The sequence below is a fragment of the Pseudorasbora parva genome, chromosome 8, assembly GCF_024679245.1.
Source record: "Pseudorasbora parva isolate DD20220531a chromosome 8, ASM2467924v1, whole genome shotgun sequence".
In the NCBI taxonomy this organism is placed as follows: Eukaryota; Metazoa; Chordata; class Actinopteri; order Cypriniformes; family Gobionidae; genus Pseudorasbora; species Pseudorasbora parva.
Window position 1 is genome coordinate 13,852,343 of NC_090179.1, and position 26,984 is coordinate 13,879,326.

The 26,984-nt window shown below is 43.8% G+C and overlaps 1 protein-coding gene across 3 annotated transcripts in view; it reads right to left on the bottom strand.

The window, feature by feature from the left end:
- Window positions 1-79: 79 nt before the first annotated feature.
- Window positions 80-26,984, bottom strand: part of LOC137084166 (E3 ubiquitin-protein ligase RNF14-like) — a 43,870-nt gene continuing 16,965 nt past the window's right edge. Inside the window, exons 1-8 of one of the 3 annotated variants that reach the window (XR_010906713.1) lie at window positions 26,047-26,141; window positions 25,534-25,694; window positions 25,208-25,338; window positions 20,210-20,713; window positions 19,870-20,092; window positions 16,289-16,410; window positions 3,698-3,802; window positions 1,537-1,659 (exon numbers count right to left, since the gene is read on the bottom strand). Coding sequence is in view for 2 of the 3 variants with exons in the window: in XM_067450160.1 (XP_067306261.1) it covers window positions 1,528-1,659; window positions 16,289-16,410; window positions 19,870-20,092; window positions 20,210-20,713; window positions 25,208-25,338; window positions 25,534-25,684 (1,263 nt within the window). In the remaining variant the exon portion in view is untranslated. Of the gene's footprint in view, window positions 1,660-3,697; window positions 3,803-16,288; window positions 16,411-19,869; window positions 20,093-20,209; window positions 20,714-25,207; window positions 25,339-25,533; window positions 25,695-26,046; window positions 26,142-26,984 lie in introns of those variants that run through there. The other 2 variants (XM_067450160.1, XM_067450161.1) reach the window with 2 other exon arrangements.

The window sequence follows — 26,984 nt, forward strand, 5'->3', positions numbered from 1 at the left end:
AATATATATATATATATATATATATATATATATATATATATATATATATATATATATATATATATATATATATATATATATATAACTCTGATTGTATTTCTCTGAAAGAAGAATGTCATACACCTAGGATGGCTTGAGGGGGAGTAAATTATGAGGGCATTTTCCTTTTTGAGTGAACTATCCCTGGAGCTTAACCCTGCATTTTGGGCCCCAGGCAGGGAAAGTCCCTAAATGTATGGCCACTCCATCACAGGATTCACACACAGACACATGCACACTTGCTGACAATTTAGTGTGTCCAATTCACCTGAACTGCACGTCTTTGGATTGGGGAAGAAACCGCAGACACATGGAGAACATGCAAACTCCACACAGAAAGGCCTCCTGTGGACCCGACCCGGGACTCGACCCGACCTGTGAGGCGACAGTGCTACCCACTGAGCCACCCCAAGATTAGAATTAGTGTGTCTCAAATCAAAGTATGCCAAAATGAGTATCCCAAAGATACCAGATGGTCTACTTTCCAGCTTTGCTTTGAAGGAAGATTCAGTTCAGAACTACAAGCACAAATTAAAAGACCCGCAGTGCTTCATCACTAGAGTAAGTAGAATGTTTGTATGCTGTAAAAACTACTAATGAGATGCTATTAAGCTCATTAAGAGACAAAAAGAAAGGTGTTGCCATTAGTCAAATCTGCATCATTATGCAAAGCCAGCACGAGCAAAGTTCTTTGCTTGAGACTGTGCTGCTACTTTTATTTCCTATTTGGTAAATAAAATGAAACGTGGAGTGTGTATAAAGACATTGGGCCCAATTTTAACGATCTGAGCGCATGGCTCAGGTGCACTTAGGGCATGTTCGAATCCGATTGTTGCTCAATGGCGCAGTCGTTTTTTTTCCCCTCAAAATAGCAACACACCAACAATGCATCTGACCACACCTAGATTTCACACCAGCACGTCAATGGGCGAACAGATGGGCGCGTGGCACAGGACGTGAAAATGATAAACTGGGCTAAATCGGCGACTGGCTAAACTAGCAAAAAACACTTGCATTGCGACTGGCATCACATTGTGCGGTGTGTATGAAAGGGCCATTGACTATGATTGCACAGTAAAAAGTAAAGTAAACAGTCTATGGCTTGAAGACTTCTTTTGTTACACATTTAAAATTATGTATTTTTCCTTTACAAAACAAGTAATTGTTTTAATGGTATAAGTAGGTGAATTTGCATGTAGCAACATGCAAGACTGTATGTCAGTGGTTATATCATTTTAAATGAAAAATCGGCACTTATATTTACTTTGTGGAATTTGTGATTATATGTAAAAATCAATGGCGATAGTTTTTAATTTCTCTGTGTACTGGCACTTGAGGGTTCTACTTGTCTACAGTTGCAACTTGCAAGTCTTTGGTTCTACAGTAAAACAGCCCTCTAGAGGCTGAAATACACTCGACATGGATTTTGTGACACATGCCTTATTCATTGTACATGAAAAAAGCCACTATATGTCAGCATTTAACTAATTATACCATCGCGCATTGATTGTTGTCTATGTAGTGGCTGTAGGGGTCATTATTGTCGAGAACTGCAAGGCAGATCCAGCAGAAATACTTCTGACAGGAAAAGCAGGTCATCTTGTTGCAGCCCATTTCTTTCTAAAAAACAAAAACACAAAAAAAAGGGGGGGGGGAGTACCCAGGGCCCGGACTTCTTTAGAAACTTCTGTCAGTTTTCTATACATACATATACATGCACTAACATTAGTATAGAATTTATGTACAAATGACTTATTTTGTTTACATTTTAAGTGTTTTATGATAAAAATGCAATACCCCACCCATTGGTATCACCATGGTATTTGGTACAGGGAAGATGGTTTGTACCCAGGGCCCAAAATGTTGTGCTACACCGCTGCCTTTCGGAAGGCTGCGTCCTCCGGAGGTTGCATTCGAAGGCTGCATACGTCATAAGACCGTCTCATTTCAAAAAAGTGAGTAGGACACTTCGAATGCGATCTTCAAATGCGCCCTTCCTTCACAGGATTTCGGAGTGTGCATGAGGTGTATCCTTCACGGCTGGAGATAACCCACAATTCTTTGCGTCGCTGTTAACAACCATAATTTTTCTTATATTATATGCAAAAACGGCACCACTGCCTGATATACATGCAAGCGTAGGTGTGGTGTTTAAATTAAAGGACAACTCTGGTGAGAAATGAACCTAGGGGTAATTAACAGATGGTTACAGAGTAGATCGTTCTCTGGGATGCGTTTTCATGAAAATTGAATGTAAAGAGTTTTATCTCTAAAAACAGATTAGCTTATAACGCTAGTCTATGGGGCACCGGGTAGTGAAATTAAATCACTAGTTAATACCACTAACAAGGCTGAAAATAGCCTCACACTAACACGGTAGCATAATGAGGGTCCCTACATGCAAACCGAAGCATTGAGAACTTTGTAAGAGTACAAACAGTTTAATAAGAAGATACTGTATAAACATAGTGCCTTACGCGTTCACGGACAGGCACCATCTTGGAAAACAGTCTCGACTCATCGAGCCACGAGCGCTGTGCTAAGTGATGAACTGTGACTTGGAATCTCATATGGTCTGTTGTTTCCGGAAGAAAACACTGAACACAACAGAGAAAATAAATAAATAAAAATAAAAATGTCCATGTTATTACATTTCCCAAACTTAATTCCTATCGATCAGCTCACTTAGAACAGCGCTCATGGATCGATTCGTCGAGACTGTTTTCCAAGATGGTGCCTGTCCGTGAACGCGTAAGGCACTATGTTTATAAAGTATCTTCTTATTAAACTGTTTGTACACTTACAAAGTTCTCAATGCTTCGGTTTGCATGTAGGGACCCTCATTATTCTACCGTGTTAGTGTGAAGTTATTTTGAGCCTTGTTAGTGGTATTAACTAGCGATTTAATTTTACCACCCTATGTCTACCCTGTGCCCCATAGACTAGTGTTATAAGCTAATCTGTTTTTAGAGATAAAACTCTTTACATTCGATTTTCATGAAAACGCATCCCAGAGAACGATCTACGTGGTAACCATCTGTTAATTACCCCTAGGTTCATTTCTCACCGGAGTTGTCCTTTAAGTAGTTCAAGCTTGTTTTTATTTTTTAAGCTCTATTACCTCAAACAGATGGTTGTGATAAACAGGATTACAACTGTTTAGTGCATTTTAAACATTTAGAACAGTACATTGCTGTCAAGACAAGAAACATTTCATCGTCATTTTCAAGTTATAAATCATTTTCATTCATTTAACTGGCGTGAGAGCGCAGCGAGGCTGAACTTGTTGGCATAGCAATGTGATACTTCCTGCCTGTGTGTCCTACGAAGGACGTCTCGTTTAATTCTGATTGAGGACACTCCGTATACTGCATCCTACACAGGACGTGTCCTCCGGAGTACGCAGCCTTCGAAATTTAATGAAATGAGACACAGCTACAGTCACATGGGCTTGTAGGAACTTTAAAAAAACGTTGCCACTTAACAGTGTCACAAGCAAACCGCACTGATTCACCGGAGTACTGATCACACCGGAGTACACATCACCTCATCACTGCCAGCACTTAAGCCCCACACACACAGTCAGTCACTGTCCGGTCTCGTTTGTAATAGGACTTACCCGATTACTTACCTCAAGGACTAACATTGTGCTACTCACCTGGTTCCTTAGTCTTCAGTGTCTCCTTGCCTCCAGTGTGTCTCCTTGTCTTCGTCTCCGGGTTTCCTTGTCTCCATGGTTCAGCTACTCGTCTTCCACATCCACCTGCAAGAACACTGAGTATTGTCATCCAGATATCCACTATTCCTGAACTTCCATCTCACATGATCCAGTTACCAGTAGTGATGGCGAAGTGAAGCTTTTTTTGAACCAGTGAAGCTTTCAGCACAATTGAATCAGAAAAAGGTTCATTACTCGAAGCTTTTCAAATCAGAGCTCGATGAGGACCTATTCTGTTGAAAGTGAGGGAAAGCGCTGTGTCGCAAAATAATTTGAAACCATTGTCTTATAAGTAAAAAAATAAAAATAAAATAATGAATAGATGTATAAATGAATTAATCAATATGTTAAATACATGACAACAATGTGTTTCATTGCATACTCCTAAAATCAAAATTTTGTAAAACTTGATACAGAATAAAGCAAGTAGACGAACACACACACTCAATAAACTAGCACAATACAAGTTCTAACCACCCGTGTCGTGCTTTTTGAATCTGAGTACGAAGCAGTCACGTGGGCGTGTGTGAACCGAAGCTTCGGACGTCATAGGTCACGTGATTTTGATAGAACGAATCAAGCATCGATACAAAGCTTCGGAGCTTTGGTATCACTGTTAACATCACTAGTTACCAGTCTGCCTTACAATAAACTGTGCTTATTACCGTCATCTGATCTCCGTGTCTGTCTGTCCGTAACAAGCAGTCTGCTGTTGCATCAGTAAATGCAACTTGAATTTTCCTGGGAAATCGATGGTTAGGGATTAGGGAGAGACAATGCCAGGCCTCATTCTGCATAGTTTCTTAAGGGTCGAGATCAAATGATCTGCATCTCCTGCGCTGCATCACTCCCATAATATCTGTCACCACTTCAAATTAATGCACGGCTCAGATTAACTGTAAAGCATGTGTGTAAATACAATTATAATTTTAACAATACAATTATAAAGTAATTATTCCATCACAAATAAATCAATCAAGTGGCTTTTGTCTATAGTATTATCTACTACACAATATTATATTATTTTCAATCGAATCTTCGGGGGTGTTATGAAATGTGGATCATATCATTTTGGCAATATGGGGGTGCTCGATATTTTGCCGCGCCACATCTTTAAAATTCAAACACATTGTTTTCAAGGAGTGTATGCACACCAGCGGCGGCATTCGGTGCCTCTCCGCGGCGATTTCCCTCAAATTGTCAATGTACATACTGATATTACCCTGTGCTAAAAGATGCACCCATCGAGCATCTTTTCTGTCAGAAGTTGATTGTCGAAAATTGAGCTTGCATGTATAATGTGCGCGTTCGATGTGAGATATCTGAGACACGGCGCTGAGCTTCGCATCCGGTGTGTGACCCCCTTTAGGCACAATCGGCTTAAGAACGTAAGAACGTGCATGTGTATGCACTCAAAGTGTTCTTTTCCTCTCTAGGCAGGTATTTTTTAGGGTTATTTATCAAAATTTTCTTTTATATAGTTGTGTGATGTTCTGTATTTCGATCCCCACCCAACCCATTCACACACACATAGATGATTCGACCATAGAAAGATTCGACAATTCTGATTCAAATGTCTAAATCCTTGGTCGGGGACACCCTTAATTATTACTAGTATTTAAAATTATTATTGCTCCTGTTTCAGTAAGGAAATCTTGAAATAAAGTAGCAGTGGCTGGGTCAGAAAAGAAGCAATCTAATCCTGTTTACATTAAATAAGATGCTCCTGAGCAGGTTTAAAATGATAGTTCACCCCAAAAATGAAAATTCTGTCATTAATTACTTACCCTCATGTTGTTCCAAACCCATAAGATCTTCGGAACACAAACACTATCTTTCTGGGCCTTGAAAGTGGTAATTAAATAGCTGTCTATGGAGGAGCCTGGGAGTTCTCAGATTTCATCAAAAATATCTACATTTTGTCACAGTCACCAGCTCATCTCACTGTATCTGCACTACACTTCCCATAATCCTCTCTGCTCGCCACCAGCACACACTTGTGCACCTCATCATAGACTCACCCTTCATATTCACTGTGCTCCAGTCACTCCTTGTATGGTCTCGTCTCAGTACACATGGATTCTACAGACTCCTTACCTCTCTACTTACCGATGATCGTCCCGTCTCGTCTCCTGTCTTCCATCTACTGATGGCAAAATGAGGCTTCCTGAACCACTGAGACATCGCAGCCCATTGCTTCACCAAAAGGTTCATTACCCAAAGCTTAATTCACCATTGCTCACTAGTGACACCTAGCTACTGTGCAAAGAAATAGCAGACAAATCCATTAGTCCTGAGCCAATGACCTGGCAAGACATTTGTCCATTGCCTGGGTATGTATCTTTTTATGTCTGACTCTACTTGCACAGAGACAACTTTCAGACCCACTACTAATTATTTATGTATTTATATGGTGATCAACCGTGCCATCCAGCAGATGCCAAAGGACACCTAATAAAAGAGGAACAATATCAGAGAAAACCCTAATAGTAATAATGTATTATACTGTAGTATAATAGCATAATGTAATAATATACACCACAATAATGACAATGACACAACTCTCTGACACTCACTCTTCTTCTATGACTCCTGACACTTCTCTGAAACGCCACAACAACCACAAGGTGGCGCGAGTTTTGAACCCGAAGAGACACTCAGACCATCACATCACTACTTCCTTCCATCTGTCTGGTTACCAATCTTCACTTATTGAGTTCTGCATCACCTTGCATGAGACCACACTCTGAATCTGCACCAGCTAAGTCACCATTACCCTTCTACAAGTCGCCATCTACTTCCATTGCCTGATTCACGCTACTTCAACCCCACTCTACAATTAATAAAGAGCACTTATACTTACCTGCTTATCTGTGCCATGCTTCTGTTAGTAGAAGACCAGATCTACTAATATGAGAAATGGGGAGATTGCTTCAATTAAAGGAACTGTATGTAATAAATGTATTTCAATGAATCATAAAATGGCCCTGATATGTCAGTAGACATTAAGAAATCATGTTAATTTCAAATACTTATATCACTGACAACAGTAGCTCTGGCCAGGATATTGTCATTTAAAAGTTGTTGTTGCAGCCCTCAACTGATGTTGATGTTGACATGTCCTCCACCTATCGACCAATCACATAGTCAGTACTCCTTCTGCATCCGGGTTGCCAGATCTGCTCTAGTTACCACAGCTGCAGCTACAAACGTTCCTGCTGGATCCTGCAGTCTATCTGGCAACCTCAAGTCAGGGGAGAGGGGATGCACCTGCAGTACCAGTTTTGGCCACAATCTTACATACACTTCCTTTAATGTTGCCTCTTTAAATGATGTTTCTTAAAAAACTAAGTTCGGGAGAAGCACGTTCAAATGATCTACCTAATCATGATGTCATTCCAACCAGCTGTCAACAATCAGTAATCAACATGTCTACCAATCAGCTCAAGTGGAGGATCACATAAATATCCAGTCAACTCACCAACGTTCCTTGACAAAGTTTGCAGCATTCTGGCAGGTCACTTTTCTACCCACGCTGTCAACATGGCTCCACACGCTGCTTGAAGCTATGCTACAATGCTACAAAACTTTCCTTACAAATTCCTAAGCTACCTAAAGCCCCTTTTGGCTGCTTTTCATCAGCATTATTTCAAACCAATGGCTCCTCAACATCACGGTAAAAGAATTCCTGTTTTTTTCCAAAGTGTAATATGGTCTTTGCCACAATTCAATCAATGAGGAGTCAATTGTTTGAGCAGCGCTCAGACACTGTAAAGAGTGCACACTGCACAGACTTGCAGCAGGACAGCTACAACAGCTCCTGTCCCAAGAAATAGAAATGTATCTTAAATAACATAGTTCCGGCACGCATCAAGCTTTGTTGTGATCTTGCTGCCTCTGTGTACAACAGACAGAAACTTGTCACACAAAGTGCATTTGCCGTGGTGATGAACAATAAATTTACTCGCTCGCAAAGCGAATGAATGTATCGTGAGGCTAAGTAACTTAAATGTTGACAATACAGCATAATGATTATTTAAGCCATCTTATATTTTGGAGACAGAAACATGCATCACATCTTCCTAATTGTGATTAAACTTTTGAATGTGGCGCCGCGTTGCGTTCAGAATATTACAGTTTCAGAGCATTTACAATCAATGTATGGCGCCAAGTTCTTATGAACCAGGACTGTTTTCTTTAATGTGATTATATTGTAATGTTGTATGCTAAATTTAATAAGAGTTGGACCCAAATGGTCTTACCTCTTTCAAAATAAGAGTCCCATTATGGTTTTACAAACATGCTTTTCCATTTTGTTCCATCTAACTTTTTCTCCACCACAGAAGCAGTGATGTTCCATCTTCTCCCACAGGAGCTCAGTTTCTCTGGCTAATTTCTCCTCTGCCATAACAGTGCTATTCTCTCTGCTCCCACAGGAGCTCAGTTTTCTGGCTAATCTTTTTCTCCTCTGCGCCACAGCAGCGCTGTTATCTCTGCTCCCGCAGGAGCTCAATTTCTCCGGCTATTTTTCTCCTGTGCCACAGCAGTGCTGTTCTTTCTGCTCCCACAGGAGCCCAGTTTCTCTGGCTAATTTCTCCAGTATCCATAACAGTGTGTTTCCTTTTGCTCCCACAGGAGCTCAGTTTCTCTGGCTAATTCCTCCAGTGTCCATAACAGTGTGTTTCCTTCTGCTCCCACAGGAGCTCAGTTTTTCGGGCTAATCTCTTCTCCACTGCTGTAGCAGTGCTGTTCCCTCTGCTCCCGCAGGAGCTCAGTTTCTCTGGCAAATTTATCCACCGCCAAAGCAGTTGTTGTTCCCTCTGCTCCCACAGGAGCTCAGTTTTTCTGGCTAAGCGTTGTTCCCTCTGCTCCTACAGGAGCTCAGTTTTTCTGGCTAAACGTTTCTCCACTGCTGCAGCAGTGCTGTTCCCTCTGCTCCCACAGGAGCTCAGTTTTTTCTGGCTAACCTATTCTCCACTGCTGCAGCAGTGCTGTTCCCTCTGCTCCCACAGGAGCTCAGTTTTTTCTGGCTAACCGTTTCTCCACTGCTGCAGCAGTGCTGTTCCCTCTGCTCCCACAGGAGCTCAGTTTCTCTGGCTAACCGTTTCTCCACTGCCAAAGCAGTGTTGTTCTTTATGCTTCCGCAGGAGCTGAAGAAAATCAGCATTTGGTCCTACCCATTGCAATGTTTGAGAATGAAATTTATCCATCTGACGAAGATCCTCTACAGCATCCCACAGCTGCAAGGAGCACCACAACCCAACAAGACACCGTGACTGAATCTCCAGCAACACAGCGTGGCCGTCGGCCCAGCCGAGCCACATCCCGTACACCGAGACACAGAGGCTTGCCATCGCCTCCACCTTCAAGACATCCACCATCTCCAGCTTCCTCCTACTCCTCAGTACAACCTACGATTCCAGCAATAGAGAAATGGACCGTACTAGGGTTAAGACAAGTGCTAATCAGTGTCGATGATAATTTTTCCAGAAGAATTAATAAAGCCAAATTATACAACCTGTACGTGTCACTTCAAGCAGCTTCTCCATCTCCAAAATCCACTCCACCTTCCAAAACTACAAACAGGTCAAGGAAACATAAGGATCCGAACTCACGCTCTCAAAAGACCCCTTCTCCCACAGAACTGGTTCTTCCTCGAGCACCAGGCCACTGCAGCAGGCCCTCAGCTAGCCCGGGCCGTGCCCCAGTTCCAGTCACCGCTGCCATTGTCGCCGCCACCCAGCCCAACTCATCTCTCTGCTCCGCCGAGCCAGAGACCGTGGGTGTTTCCAGCATTGCACCTCAGGTTAATAATTCTAGTTTCCTCTGCCCCAGGCAATCCTTTAAGCGTAAGTACGCTTCTGCCAGCAGCTCAAGCTTTGTATCACAGCCTTTTCCTGTCACTTTTTCTAACCCCTTCCCTTGGCCTGCAGCCCCACCATCAAACTCTAGCGCGAGGCTGCCTCCGCTAGCGGTGCAGGCCCAGCTGCTTTTTGTCCTCCTTAGCTTTCCTCTTTCCCCTTTTTTCCCATTCCTCCTTTGTCGGGGACCGACCGAAACGAGAGGTTGCCTCCGCAAGCGGTTTTCGGCCCCTGGTTTCTATCCGCCTAACACTTTTTCCCAAACTAGTGCTCCATTCACTCTGTTTTCTGCAACACAGATGCCCTTCCCGCCGAATGCTACAGCCTTGGAACTGCCCCCTGTCGCCAGCAACATTAGAGCACAGATCCTCACAGAAATTCAGGCTGTTGGTGCCAGAGGTGGACCCATTCCCAACCCCAGTACCAAAGTATTGAGAGCTAATATTCCCATAAACCACCCATTGAGACCCCTCATTGACGCTTCTCTCAATTCCATCCTTCAAGCTGTTTCCCCCAGAACCCTCCAATCCTACCTAACTGCATGGAAGTGTTTCAAGTCTTTTCACTCCATATACAAGCTGAATTTTCCAGATTATTCTTTGCTTACCATCACTTCATTCATATCTTATTTCAACAGCATCAAGAACCTCCAAGTCAGCTCCATCAAGGGTCATCTAAGCTGAATTCAACAAACTTGTGTTTGGTCTGCCCTCTCCAGAAATAACCAATTCACAAACATCCATGCTCATCAAAGGCATCCAAAAAACTCAACCCACCCACGCAGACAACCAATAACTCTAGACATACTTACCAAATGTATCTCCACCCTCCGCCAAGGCTACCACTCCACCAATACTGCCCGCACTCTGGATGCAATGTTTATATTGGCTTGCTCCGGTTTTCTCAGAAGCTCTGAAATTACCATCACGTCCACCTTCAACCCAAAGCTTCATCCTATAATTTCAGACCTAGCAGTGATAGATGACGAAACAATCTCTTACTTCATCAAACAAAGCAAGACGGATCAAATGAAAAAAGGGCAATCCATTTACATTTTCAACCTTCCATCACCAATCCAGTATCCAATATCCAATATCATCCAATATCAATCCATTTTAGCCAACCTACATTTCAGAAGTTTGCAGACTAAACTTTTATCTGAACCACTCTTCACAGACGATGCTAACCGCCCTGTCACACGTTTCTGGTTCCAAAAACACCTCAAGTCTATACTGATTCTATCCGGCATCTCGGCAGACAACTTTTCTAGCCATTCATTCCGCATAAGTGCAGCAACCACAACTGCTCAAAAAGGTCTCTCCCAGCACCAGATCCAAAAACTTGGTCGCTGGTCGTCAGAGGCTTTCAAGAGCTACATCCGCTCCAATCGCTCCCACATCAAAGAAGCCCAACAGACCCTCATCAACTAAAATTGTTTCAGCTTCAGCTTGTTTCCATACACTCAATCCTACAGGATCACCACATCCACTCCAATTCAACATCACCAAATTCACTAAATGAATTAATAATATTCACTGCCGTAGCAGCATCTCTCCAGTCACTCCCGCAGGAACCCACCTCAAATTTTTCACTGCAGCAGTGTTATCTCCTCCGCTCTAATAGAAGCTCAGGATTCTCCATCCAGGTGGCTCTCACTGCCGCAGCAGTGTTATCTCCTCCGCTCTAACAGAAGCTCAAGATTCTCCATCCAGCTGGCTCTCACTGCCACAGAAGTGTTATCTCCTCCTTCTCTAACAGAAGCTCAGGTTTCTGCATCCAGCTGGCTGTCACTGCCGCAGCATCTCCCCCGCTCTAACAGAAGCTCAGGATTCTCCATCCAGCTGGCTCTCACTGCCGCAGCAGTGTTATCTCCTCCGCTCTAACAAAAGTTCAGGATTCTCCATCCAGCTGGCTGTCACTGCCGCAGCAGCTATCTCCTCCGCTCTAACAGAAGCTCAGGATTCTCCATCCAGCTGGCTCTCACTGCCGCAGCAGTGTTATCTCCTCCGCTCTAACAAAAGTTCAGGATTCTCCATCCAGCTGGCTGTCACTGCCGCAGCAGTTATCTCCTCCGCTCTAACAGAAGCTCAGGATTCTCCATCCAGCCGGCTCTCACTGCCGCAGCCGTGTTATCTCCTCCGCTCTAACAAAAGCTCAGGATTCTCCATCCAGCTGGCTTTCACTGCCGCAGCAGTGTTATCTCCTCCGCTCTAACAAAAGTTCAGGATTCTCCATCCAGCCGGCTCTCACTGCCGCAGCAGTGTTATCTCCTCCGCTCTAACAAAAGCTCAGGATTCTCCATCCAGCCGGCTCTCACTGCCGCAGCAGTGTTATCTCCTCCGCTCTAACAAAAGTTCAGAATTCTCCATCCAGCTGGCTCTCTCTGCCGCAGCAGTGTTATCTCCTCCGCTCTAACAAAAGCTCAGGATTCTCCATCCAGCTGGCTCTCACTGCCGCAGCAGTGTTATCTCCTCCGCTCTAACAGAAGCTCAGGATTCTCCATCCAGCTGGCTCTCACTGCCGCAGCAGTGTTATCTCCTCCGCTCTAACAAAAGCTCAGGATTCTCCATCCAGCTGGCTCTCACTGCCGCAGCAGTGTTATCTCCTCCGCTCTAACAAAAGCTCAGGATTCTCCATCCAGCTGGCTCTCACTGCCGCAGCAGTATCTCCTCCGCTCTAACAGAAGTTCAGGATTCTCCATCCAGCTGGCTCTCACTGCCGCAGCAGTGTTATCTCCTCCGCTCTAACAAAAGCTCAGGATTCTCCATCCAGCTGGCTCTCACTGCCGCAGCAGTGTTATCTCCTCCGCTCTAACAAAAGCTCAGGATTCTCCATCCAGCTGGCTCTCACTGCCGCAGCAGTGTTATCTCCTCCGCTCTAACAGAAGCTCAGGATTCTCCATCCAGCTGGCTCTCACTGCCGCAGCAGTGTTATATCCTCCGCTCTAACAAAAGTTCAGGATTCTCCATCCAGCTGGCTCTCACTGCCGCAGCAGTGTTATCTCCTCCGCTCTAACAAAAGTTCAGGATTCTCCATCCAGCTGGCTCTCACTCCCGCAGCAGTGTTATCTCCTCCGCTCTAACAGAAGCTCAGGATTCTCCATCCAGCTGGCTCTCACTGCCGCAGCAGTGTTATCTCCTTCGCTCCAATAGAAGCTCATTATTCCCCATCCAGCTGGCTCTCACTGCCGCAGCAGTGTTATCTCCTTCGCTCCAATAGAAGCTCAGTATTCCCCATCCAGCTGGATCTCACTGCCGCAGCAGTGTTATCTCCTTCGCTCCAATAGAAGCTCAGCATTCCCCATCCAGCTGGCTCTCACTGCCGCAGCAGTATCTCCTCCGTTCTTACAGAAGCTAAGCTTTTCCATCCAGCTGGTTTTCACTGCCGCAGCAGTGTTATCTCCTCCACTCCAATAAAAGCTCAGAATTCCCCATCCAGCTGGCTCTCACTCCCGCAGCAGTGTTATCTCCTCCGCTCTAACAGAAGCTCAGGATTCTCCATCCAGCTGGCTCTCACTGCCGCAGCAGTGTTATCTCATTCGCTCCAGCAGAAGCCCAGTTTCTCCAACCGACTTTATTGCGAAACAGTGTCATCTCCTCCGCTCCAACAGAAGCCAGTTCCTCCACCCAAAGGCCTCCACTGCCACAGCAGTGATACCGCCTCAGCTCCCGCAAGAGTTCCGTTTTTCCATTCAACTTGCTTGTACTGCCGCAGCAGTGATTTCTCCATATTTCCGCAGGAGTGTCAGTTCTACGTCCAACCCGGCTCACCGGTTTCGAAAAACAAGTTAAAATGGCTCGTCTCCGCGGCTGCAGCAGTATCGACAACTCAGCTCTCGCAAAGCCCGATACTCCATTGAAACTCGTTTCAATACCACAGCAATGTCGTCATCTCCATTCCCACAGGAGCCCAATCATCCGTGCAAATTGTTCGTTTGGATAGTTGGAAAGCAAGTTGAAACGTCTCGTATCCTCTGCCGCAGCAGTTATAGTCAATTTCGCTCCTGCAGGAGCTCTGATACGACTTTTCAAAACCTGTTTCACTGTCTCAGCAGTCTCACCTTCTCCACCCCACAGGAGCCCAATTCTCTGTACAACTGGGTCTTCAGATAGTTTGGAAAGCAGATTTAAAAGGGCTCATCTCCACTGCCACAGCAGTATCACCAACCTCACTCCCGCAGGAGTTCTGTTCCTCCATCCAAACTTGTCCCACCCCCACAGCAGTGTCATCTTCTCAACTCCTACAGGAGCCTAATTCTTTGTACAGCCGGCTCATTGGATATGTTTGAAAGTATGCTGAAACAGCTCATCTCCACTGCCACAGCACTGCTATCTCCTCTCGCCTACATGCAACCACCCCAGCTGACTACCAACGAGGTTCACCTTTCTGATATCACGACCATACAAACCTCAGACAATAATGAACAAGATCTCCCGATCCAGTGACTATCCCCCCCCTTCGATTGGCACAGCACCAGTTCATGCTCTGCAACTTTTGGGGGGCATCAACATCATTTACTGGCTGCTGTCCTATGCTAGTAGCAATTTTTTGGGGGAGTACTCTGGGTTCGGGCCAAATACCGAGCTTGGAGCCCTCTCCTCGGACAGCACGCCAAATACGCATACCATTTATTCTATCTGAATTATTTGTAAGTGTGAACTCGTGAAATGATGTTTCTTAAAAAACTAAGTTCGGGAGAAGCACGTTCAAATGATCTACCTAATCATGATGTCATTCCAACCAGCTGTCAACAATCAGTAATCAACATGTCTACCAATCAGCTCAAGTGGAGGATCACATAAATATCCAGTCAACTCACCAACGTTCCTTGACAAAGTTTGCAGCATCCCTCCACCACCCCTTCTACCTCACACGCACCTGGTTAACTTTCCTAACCAGAAATACGGGGGGAGTACTCTGGGTTCGGGCCAAATACCGAGCTTGGAGCCCTCTCCTCGGACAGCACGCCAAATACGCATACCATTTATTCTATCTGAATTATTTGTAAGTGTGAACTCGTGAAATGGCAGTGGAATAAAAGAAGGTGCCACAGAAGGTCAGAGACTTAGAAGAGTATGTCAATGAGTTCATCACCATCAGCCACTGAGCCACTTGCAGTGACTTATCCTTTTGGCAGGATTTTGGTGTGGAATGGATGATGGGACCTGCTATGTAATGCTCCGAAGAGGTACATCATGGACGCTGGAGCAGTATATATTAACTTTGCCCTATGGATATAGGGATCCTCATTTGTTATTGGTAAAGTGGATGAGGACTTCATCACCATCATTCATTCCAACCTCACACCTATCATGCAAACAGCCACTTACCATCATCCAGAGTCTCGTCCTGCCAAGATGGCTGCCACACCTGCATCGCTTGCCAAAACATCCAGAGTCCTGTACTGTCTCCTGTGTCCGTCCGGAGCAAGGTGATGGCTCCAGCCCTGTGATCAGCATCCAGAGAGAGCTCTAGCCAGTGACCAGAGTCCAGAGAGGACTCCGTATCCTTCCATCACGAGTCCAGTAAGGGTTCCGCCTTCTTTCCCCGAATGACTCCATCCCCGTTCCGAGTTCTAAGAGTACTTTATCCCTCCCCCCAAAAAAATCGACATCAATGGCCATGGAGGCTAAACCTGAACATTCGCCATTCAGTACACATGGATTCTACAAACTCCTTACCTCTCTACTCACTGATCATCCTGTCTGGTCTCCTGTCTTCCATCCATCGCTCAATGAGTTCTCCATCACATGCATGAGACCACACTCTGAGTCTGCACCAGCTACGTCACCATTACCCTTCTACATGTCACCATCTACCTCCATTGCCTGATTCACGCTACTTCAACCCCACTGTACAATTAATAAAGAGCACTTATACTTATGTGCTTGTCGGTGCAATTCTGTTCCGTGACATATGTATGTTCCGAAGATGAACAAAGGTCTTACAGGTTTAGAACAACACGAGGGTGAGTAATTAATGACATAATTTTAATTTTGGGGGGAACTAAACCTTTAAGTTTAGGGACCTGTTGCTATGACAGCTATGACATCCTGAAGTCCAGGATGAGCATCGAAGAAAAAATCCAAGATCATGCCAAATCGTCAACAATCAAATGGACTCCAGCAGTGCAGGTCAGTCTCTTATTGAAAATGTATGGGCCATCATGAAAAGAAGAATCAGATAATGACAATCGCAGATATCAGGCGAGTCAAAATTCCACTTGCAAAACTGCAACAACCAGTATCCACAGTTTAATTATTAGGGAACTACTATTAGTAGTTCCCTAATAATTAAAAAATGTGATTAAAAGGAAAGGTTGTGTGACACAGAGGTTAACATGCTAAAACTAAAACATGAAGTATTTAGTATTTATTAAATCATACACTGGAGTGAAAATGGTGTGTGCACATAAGAACATTGTCTTAATTAAAATTTTATCCAGATTTTAAATCCATGGAATTTATGATCAAATCGGATCATAATCTGCCTTATAAATTATCTCCCAATAATGCTACTCCTGTGTTTATTTTTTTTATCTCCGTCAACAAAAAGAGACAATTAATCCTTTATTTTGAAAAGATTTTACTAAGAATCTAAACGAATGCCACACCTTTAGGACCACAAAAGTGAAATATCTCTTGGAAGGTATGAGGTAGTAGCTGCTGACCTGTATGTTGGAGCCACAGGAAGGGCACCGTTTAGAGTTATCCTTCAGCCAGGCTTCACTTAAAGACTCATCCTTCACTCTTTGGATTAGCTGCTTTTCATGTACGTCCTTTTCCATTTGTACTTTGTAGAGGAGAATAAGATTAAAAATTACTAAAACTGGGCTATATAATGAAGTTGAAAACCGATGCCCAACCAATGAAGTTAAAGTCTGAAAAACCAAAAATCACAGCTACATAGAAAATAATTTGCTTAAATATAATATTTTAGAGTCTAATTACAGATTCCAGTACATTAAGGCAATACACTGTGTACATCAAGCATAGAGTATATCATGTCATAACTAATGACAACATTGTGCAGTTATCAATTAATTCCTGCAAACCCAGCACTTGACCACAAAAATCACTGTTTAAATGGGGTCTACAAAACTAACTCCACCTAAAACAGTAAGGGGACCTCGGGGTAGTGTTCAATGACCAATTAACCTTTACCAGCCACATTTCAACAACATAGGTAAACACACATACACAAACTGCTCTTCTACTTTTTCACATTTATCCTATCTTCTTCTTCTTCTTTCGGCTGTTCCCTTCAGGGGTCACCACAGCGAATCATCTGCCTCCATCTATTCCTATCTGTATCCTCTTCTCTCAGACCGACTACCTTCATGTCCTCCTTCACTACATCCATAAACCTCCTCTTTGGTCTTCCTCTTGACCTCCTGTCTGGCAGCTCTAACCTCAGCATCCTTTTACCGATGTATTCACTCCCCCTCCACTGAACATGTCCAAACCATCTCAACCTGACCTCTCTAACTTTGTCTCCAAAACATCTCACACGTGCTGTCCCTCTGATGTACTCATTCCTATCCATCCTCGTCACTCCCAAAGAGAACCTCAACATCTTCAGCTCTGCTACCTCTAGCTCTTCCTCCTGTCTTTTCCTCAGTGCAACTGTCTCCAAACCACACAACAAAGCTGGTCTCACTACTGTCCTGTACACCTTTCCTTTCGTTCTTGCTGGTACACTTTTATCACACAACAGACCTGACACTTTTCTCCACCCATTCCAACCTGCCTGCACACACTTCTTCACCTCTTTTCCACCCTCCCCATTGCTCTGGACTGTTGACCCTAAGTACTTCTACTTACTTAAGTAAATCCTGCACCTTCTTTACCTCTTCTCCCTGTAACCTCACTGTTCCACTTGGTTCCCTCTCATTCACACACATGTATTCTGTCTTGTTGCGACTAACCTTCATTCCTCTACTCTCCAGAGCAAACCTCCACCTCTCTAGACTTTCCTCCACCTGCTCCCTGCTCTCACTACAGATCACAATGTCATCCGCAAACATCATAGTCCATGGAGATTCCTGTCTGACCTCATCTGTCAGCCTGTCCATCACCACCGCAAACAAGAAGGGGCTCAGGGCCGATCCATGATGCAGTCCCACCTTCACCGTGAAGTCCTCTGTCTCACCTACGGCACACCTTACCACAGTCCTACTGCTCTCATACATATCCTGGACAACTCTAACATACTTCTCTGCCACTCCAGACCTCCTCATACAATACCACAGCTCCTCTCTTGGCAATCTGTCATATGCTTTCTCTAAATCTACAGACACAATGCAGCTCTTTCTGACCTTCTCTGCACTTCACCATTAACATTCTCAAGGCAAATAATGCATCTCTAGTGCTCTTTCTTGGCATGAAACCATACTGCTGCTCACAAATGTCCACTTCTCCCCTTAGCCTTGCTTCCACTACTCTTTCCCACAACTTCATTGTATGGCTCATCAGCTTAATACCTCTGTAGTTTCCACAACTCTGCACATCTCACTTGTTCTTAAAAATCGGCACCAAAACGCTTTTCCTCCATTCCTCAAGCATCCTCTCACTCTCTAAGACCTTGTTGAACAACCTAGTTAAAAACTCTACTGCCATCTCTCCAAGACACTTCCATACCTCCACTGGTATGTCATCAGGACCAACTGCCTTTCCTCTCTTCATCCTCTTCAAAGCTCTCCTAACTTCACCCTGCTAATACTTTCTACTTCCTGGTCAACAATATTTGCCTCTACAACTCTTCTCTCCCTGTCATTTTCCTCATTCATCAGTTCTTCAAAGTACTCATTCCATCTTTGCCTCACCCTCCTGTCACCTGTCAAAACATTTCCATCTCTATCTTTAATCACTCTAACCTGCTGCACATCCTTTCCATCTCTATCCCTCTGCCTCGCCAACCGATACACATCCCTCTCACCTTCATTACTATCTAACCTTGCATACATGTTCTCATAAGCTTTCTGTTTGGCCTTTGCCTGTCTACTACTTAATTCCTGTCTACTTTCCTCAGTCCTCTCACTATCCCACTTCTTCCTAGCTAACTTATTCCTCTGGATACTCTCCTGGACTTTCTCATTCCACCACCAAGTCTCCTTGTCTTCTTTCCTCCTTCCGTCCCCCTGATCACTTTGGCTGTAGTAGTCCAGTCATCTGGAAGCCCCTCCTGACCACCTATGGCTTGCCTCAACTCCTCCCTGAAAACCACACAGCACTCTTTCTTTTCCAACTTACACCACTTTGTCTTCTGCTCTGCCTTTACTCTCTTCATCTTCCTCACCACCAGAGTCATCTTACACACCACCATCCTATGCTGTCTAGGTACACTCTCACCTACCACTACTTTACAATCACTAATTTCCATCAGATTACAGCGTCTACATAAGATATAGTCCACTTGTGTGCTTCTGCCACCACTCTTATATGTCACCCTGTGTTCCTGCCTCTTCTGAAAGTACATGTTCACCACAGCCATCTCCATACTTTAAGCAAAGTCTACCAGCCTCTGTCCTTCTGGGTTCCTTTCCTGAAGACCAAACCTGCCCATCACTTCCTCGTCCCCACTATTCCCTTCACCAACATGTCCATTCAAATCTGCCCCTATCACTACTCTATCACCTCTGGGAACAGTCTGCATCACTTCCTCCAATTCACTCCAGAATCTGTCTCTCATCTTGCATACAACCTACTTGTGGAGCATAGGCACTAACAACATTCAACATCACACCTTCAATATCCAGCTTCAGACTCATCAACCTATCTGACACTCTCTTTACCTCCAGAACATTCTTCACAAACTCCTCCTTCAGGATCACTCCAATTCCATTTTTCTTTGTGTCCACACCATTATAAAACAGTTTAAACCCTGCTCCAATGCTTCTAGCCTTGCTCCCTTTCCACCTGGTCTCCTGGACACAGAACGTCAACTTTCCTCCTCTGCATCATATCTACTAGCTCTCTGCCTTTACCTGTCATTGTACCAACATTCAAAGTCCCTACTTTCAGTCCTAAACTCTTGCCTTTCCTCTTCTCTTTCTGCCTACGGACATGCTTTCCATTGGACATTTCTCCTATGGTTTAGCTCATCTAGATTTCTAATAAAAACCTGCCATTGTGTACTATGAATAATTGAGTCAATATATTGACTGTGCATAAATGTACATTGCTATAAAATGAAAATGACTTGACCTAACTGTACTGGTGTGCATGAAAGGATACTCCAATGTGATCTTACGTTCTTTGCAGAGAGATAGGCCATGGTATGTTCGCTTGCAGAGGGTGCAGAAGACAAACTGGCATGAGGGGCAGATGCCCATGTTGGCATCAGGCTCGATCATCACAGCCATGCAGCAACTCATGCGTGGACAATAAACAACATCTGGCATTAGGTTCAGACTCGACTGCAGAAGGAGGCGGTCATAGCGGGCAAATTCATCTTCGCCCACGAGAAGCTTCACCTATAGAAGAATAGAAATAGTGGCATTCGTTTTTTCTTAAACAGCTGTAGAAACAGCTATAGTCCGTAATAGTCAAAGCCTTTTCATAGCTCTTACTAATGTTCAAGAAAAAAGTACCTGTGCAGGAGAAGCCATGGATGTACACTGAGGCTCAGGGCAGGTAAGGGACTGGACTTGGCCATCTCTAATCTTGACCTGAAAGTATTCCTTCACGCAGGCCTTGCAGAAGACATGCTGACACTCCTTGAAGAGCAAAGAGTTGGAACCAAGATTCTCAGAGAAGCAGATTCCACAGCAAAAAACCTTGCCATCAAACACCTTCTGTTTCTGAGCTTCATTAAAATCCAGCAGCTGGGTAAGTATATCTGTGTGAGGGTCAAATTCTTGAACCGCTCTTTGGTCCAACTCTTGCACTTTACTCTTTTCTACAGCAGTGTCTACTGCTTGGTTCTGACCAGATTCATATTGAGGCTGCCCACCAATGGTTTGGATCTCGAGTGGAGATTGGATGTTCAGAAATTCAAGAGTTTCTTCTTTTAGAAACTGGATCCAGGTAAAAAGAACCACATTGCCCCTGTTCTCTTCCCACAGTTCGTCCAGTCTCTTGCAAAGTGCGGTGATCTTTTAGACATTAAATAACTTATTAATTGAACAGAGATTATTAATCTAAAGGGTTATGCCACTATCATTATGACAAATCAGGTCCAAAAATGAAAGTAATTCCATAAATAAATATTATTTAATTATTTAAAGGGGGGGGGGGGGGGGGTGAAATGCTGTTTCATGCATACTGAGCTTTTTACACTGTTAAAGACTTGGACTCCCATCCTAAACATAGACAAAGTTTAAAAAACGAATGTTGGACGTTTGATGGAGTATTTCTTTGTCAAAAATACTCCTTCCGTAAGTATGGGTCGGTTTGACGTTAATAGAGCCGAAGGTCCTTGTATGGGCGTACGGGCTCTTCTCCCGGTAGGGTGCGTGCGCGCGTGACTAGAGCGAGAGAGGAAATGCACGCCCATAAACACTCTTTCAAGCCGCAGATCCAGTCGTCCGTGAACACTTATGACGCGCCGTGCTCCCGCTCCACTTTATTCCTATGGGTGACATCAAGCGACTTCAACGCTTCAGCACAGCATTCCCGGAAGGCAGCGCTGCATTTGAACCGATTTGAACGCAGAAATGACGGGAAGCTTCACAACATTGCGGATTTCCACTGTCACTGCTGTCACAGGACTTCACCAAATCATACCAAAGAAGTGTGTTTTTGACGGAGCGGTCCCAGCGATAAAGGTTCGGTCCTGCTTTGGAAGCAGCCGGTGAGTAAAACTGCTTAAAATGTCTATGCTGTTGGCTATCGTCGCGTGAGTAAACGTCAGTAAACGGCACGATCGCGTGCTTCGTCATTCAAATGCGCTAAAGGTTAATGTTACTCCATTGTTGTTCTATGTATAACGTTACACTAGTTTGACGTGCAAAACCGTTTTCCTTGCTACTGCTAAGGTTTAGTCGCATACAATAGTCCATAAACCGAATCATGTCCTCATAAACTGCGAGTAAAGACACACAAATGTTGACAGGACACTAAATACAGTACATACCACAGAGACGGACGTTCTTCTGACACTGCCACTCCTGCAGCCCTCTCAACCAATTTAACTTTTTCACACACTCCTCGGCCTATTGGGAGGGGTGGGGGTAATGGTTTGCTTATCTCAAATGATTGGAAATTTGATCCATTACCGTCTCTACCGGCCAATTCATTTGAATCGCACTCAATCACTATTACTCACCCTGTTAAAATCCATGTGGTAGTGGTCTATCGTCCTCCAGGTCACCTCGGTAACTTTGTGGAGGAGTTGGATGTGTTACTTTCTAGCTTCCCTGAGGATGGCACTCCACTGATTCTGCTTGGTGACTTCAACATCCATCTTGATAAACACCTAGCTGCAGACTTCAGCACTCTACTGACTTCATTTGACCTTAAGTTAGTATCTACTATGGCTACTCACAGATCAGGTAACCTATTAGACCTTGTCTACACACGCAACTGCTCCACGGACAACACTTTAGTTACTCCATTACACACCTCAGACCACTTTCTCATCACTCTTAACCTCATACTGACTCCTGATACAACACGTACTCCTACACAGATTACCTTTCGGCGTAATCTACGCTCACTCTCTCCCTCTCGCCTATCCACTATGGTTTCATCTTCACTCCCTCCACCTGCTCAGTTCTCAGCACTGGACACTAACAGTGCTACGGACACTTTTTGCTCCACTCTAACATCCTCCTTAGACAGTTTTTGCCCCCTTTCATCCAGACCAGCCCGCCCCACCCCATCTGCCCCCTGGCTGTCTGATGTTCTCCGTGAACATCGCTCTGGACTCAGGGCGGCAGAGAGGAAATGGCAGAAATCTAAAAACTATACTGACCTTACCTTGTATCAGTCTCTTCTCTCTTCTTTCTCTACAAATGTCTCCACTGCTAAAACAACATACTACCACAACAAAATCAACAATTGCTCTGACTCTCGCAAACTCTTTAAAACATTCTCCTCTCTCCTTTGTCCTCCTCCTCCCCCTCCTTCATCAACTCTTACAGCTGATGACTTTGCATCATTTTTCACAAACAAAACATCTCTCATTAGCAACCAGTTCTCCTCACCACAAACTGACCCGCACATCTCAACAACTAACACGAACACGCTTCCATCCTTCTCTCCGCTCTCCGAGGCAGATATTTCTAAACTCATCCTTTCCAATCACCCTACTACCTGTCCACTTGATCCTATACCCACTCACCTCCTTCAGGCTATTTCTTCTTCAATCACTCCTGCACTCACTCACATTGTCAACACTTCTCTTCACACGGGAACCTTTCCCACAGCATTTAAGCAGGCTCGGGTAACCCCACTGCTTAAGAAACCCTCTCTGAATCCAGCACTTTTAGAAAACTACCGACCGGTATCCCTTCTGCCTTTCATTGCAAAGACCCTTGAGCGAGTTGTGTTCAATCAACTCTCTATGTTTCTTGAACGGGACAACCTCCTAGACAACAACCAATTCGGCTTCAAAAGCGGCCATTCGACTGAGACAAAAGCAGCTTCCAAATCCTCAGTGCTCATTCTGCTGGATCTGTCTGCTGCTTTTGACACAGTGAACCACCAGATCCTCCTGTTGACACTTAAGAAGACGGGGATCTCAGGAACTGCTCTCCAGTGGTTCAGGTCTTACCTCTGTGGTAGGTCCTACAGGGTGTCATGGAGAGGTGTAGTGTCTAAGTCATATCATCTAGCTACTGGGGTTCCACAGGGCTCAGTCCTTGGACCACTTCTCTTCTCCATCTACATGTCATCATTAGGTTCTGTCATTCAGAAACACGGCTTCTCCTATCACTGCTATGCTGATGACACTCAACTCTACTTCTCATTTCAACCAGATGATTCTACAGTCAGTGTTCGTATCGCTGCCTGTCTGACAGACATTTCTGACTGGATGAAAGAGCATCATCTTAAACTCAATCTTGCAAAGACAGAAATACTTGTTTTCTCAACCAACCCAGCACTTCATCAAAATTTCTCCATTCAGCTTGGTTCATCGACCAAATCTCCATCAAGGACAGCCAGAAACCTTGGAGTTGTGATTGATGACCAGTTAAACTTCACTGACCACATTACTGCAACAGCCCGGTCCTGCAGATTTGCTTTATACAACATTAGAAAGATTAGACCCTTCCTATCAGAACAGGCTGCACAACTCCTGGTTCAAGCTCTTGTTCTTTCCAGACTGGACTATTGTAATGCTCTTCTGGCTGGGCTTCCAGCATGCACTATCAAACCCTTGCAGCTGATCCAGAATGCAGCGGCGAGAGTGGTCTTTAATGAGCCAAAGAGAGCGCATGTTACGCCTCTCTTCATCAAACTGCACTGGTTGCCAATGGCTGCTCGCATCAAATTCAAGGCACTAGTTCTCGCCTACAAAACAACCACTTGCTCTGCACCAATATACCTAAACTCACTTGTTCAGACTTACTCACCCTCCAGAAGCTTGCGTTCTGCGAGCGAGCGGCGCCTCGTGGTTCCATCCCAAAGAGGCATGAAATCGCTCTCACGGACATTTTCCTGGACTGTTCCCACCTGGTGGAATGACCTGCCGATCTCAATTCGTGCTGCCGAGTCTGTAGCCATTTTTAAAAAACATCTTAAGACACATCTTTTCCAATTGCACTTGACCAATACAGAATAGCACTTACTGATCACCACAGCAACGACCAAAAAGTGCACACTCCTGGATCATATCTACGTCTCTCATCCGGATTTGTGCCTTCAGGTGGGTATGTTACATAATTATCATAACTATCAAAATCCAGTGTTCTGATCCAGTGAGTTTTTGTTGTAGATGGCTATTGCTGCGCGTTTAGCTAGAATGCCATACAAAACCAACCCATTGGGCCACTGAATCTGCATTAACGACAACAGTTGGGGCAACAGCCTTAGTCCTAATGGGTTGTTATCATAGCTATCAAAATCCAGTGTTCGGCATTTTGCGTACATGAGTTTTTGTTGTAGATGTCTATAAAAAAAATAATAATAATTAAAAAAAAAATTGTGTACTGTGCTAATTCATTGAGATTTCTTACAGCTCTTACAGGTTGTTGGCCTTGTCTGTTTCGTTGCTTCTATTACTCTCCCCTTTTTTGTAAGTCGCTTTGGATAAAAGCGTCTGCTAAATGATTAAATGTAAATGTAAATGTAAATGTTGCTGTTTCTCCTGTTCAATTTATTTCAGCCTGATTCTGGATCACGTATTAGCTGAATCCGATCGATAGCCATGGGTTTCTCCACGCTTGAGGACGTCACCGCTTTGGATGTACTCGTCATTCTTTAGCTCCGCCCACACGATACGCCTCCAGGTGCTCGTTTTTTTCCGGAAAGACTCGGTACAGCCTATATTTCTATTATAAATTTAATAAAACTAAAGACTTTTCAGAGATATGAAGGATGCAATACTACTCTATAGGTACTCAAGAGAGAGAGTGTTTCACCCCCCCCCCCCCCCCTTTAATGTTACCATTTAAATACACTAGCTCAAATGCTAAAATACAAACCTGGACTCTTGAAAGCCATTTGGAGCTTAGAGTAAAGACTGGAGCTGATGATGAAGGGTAGTCTGTAGGTAGTACAAAACTCAGAACCAAGGGGGGTAGAAAGGACATTGCACACTCTATGCATGCCTCCCCTATGAAAAATATGCACAAAACATAAAGACTATGGAGAATAGATGCGTTAGAGCTCCAAAGTTAATTGCCTTAAAATCAAAATAGTGATATTTACTTTTATTTGCAAGTATTAATCTACTTTTAGTACAATAGGTCAAGATACAATATTTTTCTAAATCATAGATTTATTTTCCAAATCCTGCATAAAATCTTACCCTTGACTAGCAGTCTGAAGTTGGGAGGAAGCTCAAGGCACAGATGGATCTTGCCACTCTGTTTTGATTCTGTCCTGTGAAACTCCTCTTCATCATATATGCTCGCTAGAGCCAGCAGTTCATCTGTTTGTGCTTCCTGGTTGGCTGACATTTGAACATTCCTGAGATCAATATAAAAACAAGTATTGTAAAACTGTAGCAAAGTTATGCTACAGTCTAGCATAACTGTAGAATCTAGATTGCCCTAGAATCTGGCCATTCCAGTTTTGCCAATATGTCAATCCCATGTTGATTTCTTATTTAAAGAATAATATTTCAGGTCCACAGATATGATTAAACATACTGTAGACTGTAGAAAATTCAACAGCAACAAATATGAATTTATTGAAAATTGCCTTTCTTAAACTCCGCATCCACTTTACCATTGCCGTAACAGGGAGTGCAATCGATAGTATGAAAACCTCTGGAACTGCCAGACTTGAAACACATCAGCAGTGGGTCTGCCAAACTTACGCAAAGGCCTAGGGACCACCTCAGTAACTTCAGGTGCAACCTCAATGACAGCTGAATACTCTGGCATGGAGTCCATGACTGTTGAGAATTCTGCCATGATGGTTGGAGGTAGGGCTGGGCGATATGGAGCAAAAAATATATCTCGATATATTTTGCTATATCTCGATATACGATATATATCTCGATATCTTTACAGGAAAAATAACCCCCTAAAAACTACAGCAAAAACAAATATGCCAAATACCACAAAAACCTTTTTTTTTTTTAAATTGAAGTGCAAAGAGGTAGTCAAGTGCTTTTGCGACATTTAAAATAAAAAACTCCCTGATTACAAAAATAATAATAATTTAACTGTAAAAGAAAATAAATAATATTGCCTTCTTTTCATTTATTTCATGCTTTCAAAAGATGAATCAAAGACTCCCTTTTTTACAGTTAAAGTAAACAGTAAGCATTTTGCCGAAAGATGGGGGCATGACTGAGATATAAATAAACTGTTTGTCATAACACCACTTCCTGTTAAATTTGTATCAAAATTCAAACAGTGATGTTTGTCATGAGTTTGACAAAATTCAAACTCATCATGCAGATCATGTAGGCTACACATGAGCTGAATTTCACTTCTTTTCCAGTTACAGAAAGAAATATGAATGTCAGAAGGTAGGCTATATGATAATATGATACAGTACAACTGACAGAAGAGCACCGCGTGTCTCAGGACACCCGGGATGTCGCGTTTTTCACTCTTGGTTAAAACGTGAATAGACCTATTCATCATAATCCTGTGATAAAGCTGACAAAATAATAATAGTAATGATATTGCAATACTTTTTAAATGTTTTCAAATGATATGCGATCATTTTGACATTTTAACCGAAAACTATGCGATCAGTTAGACACAGATCATAAACTGGCATGATTGCGACCGCGTCTCGCAC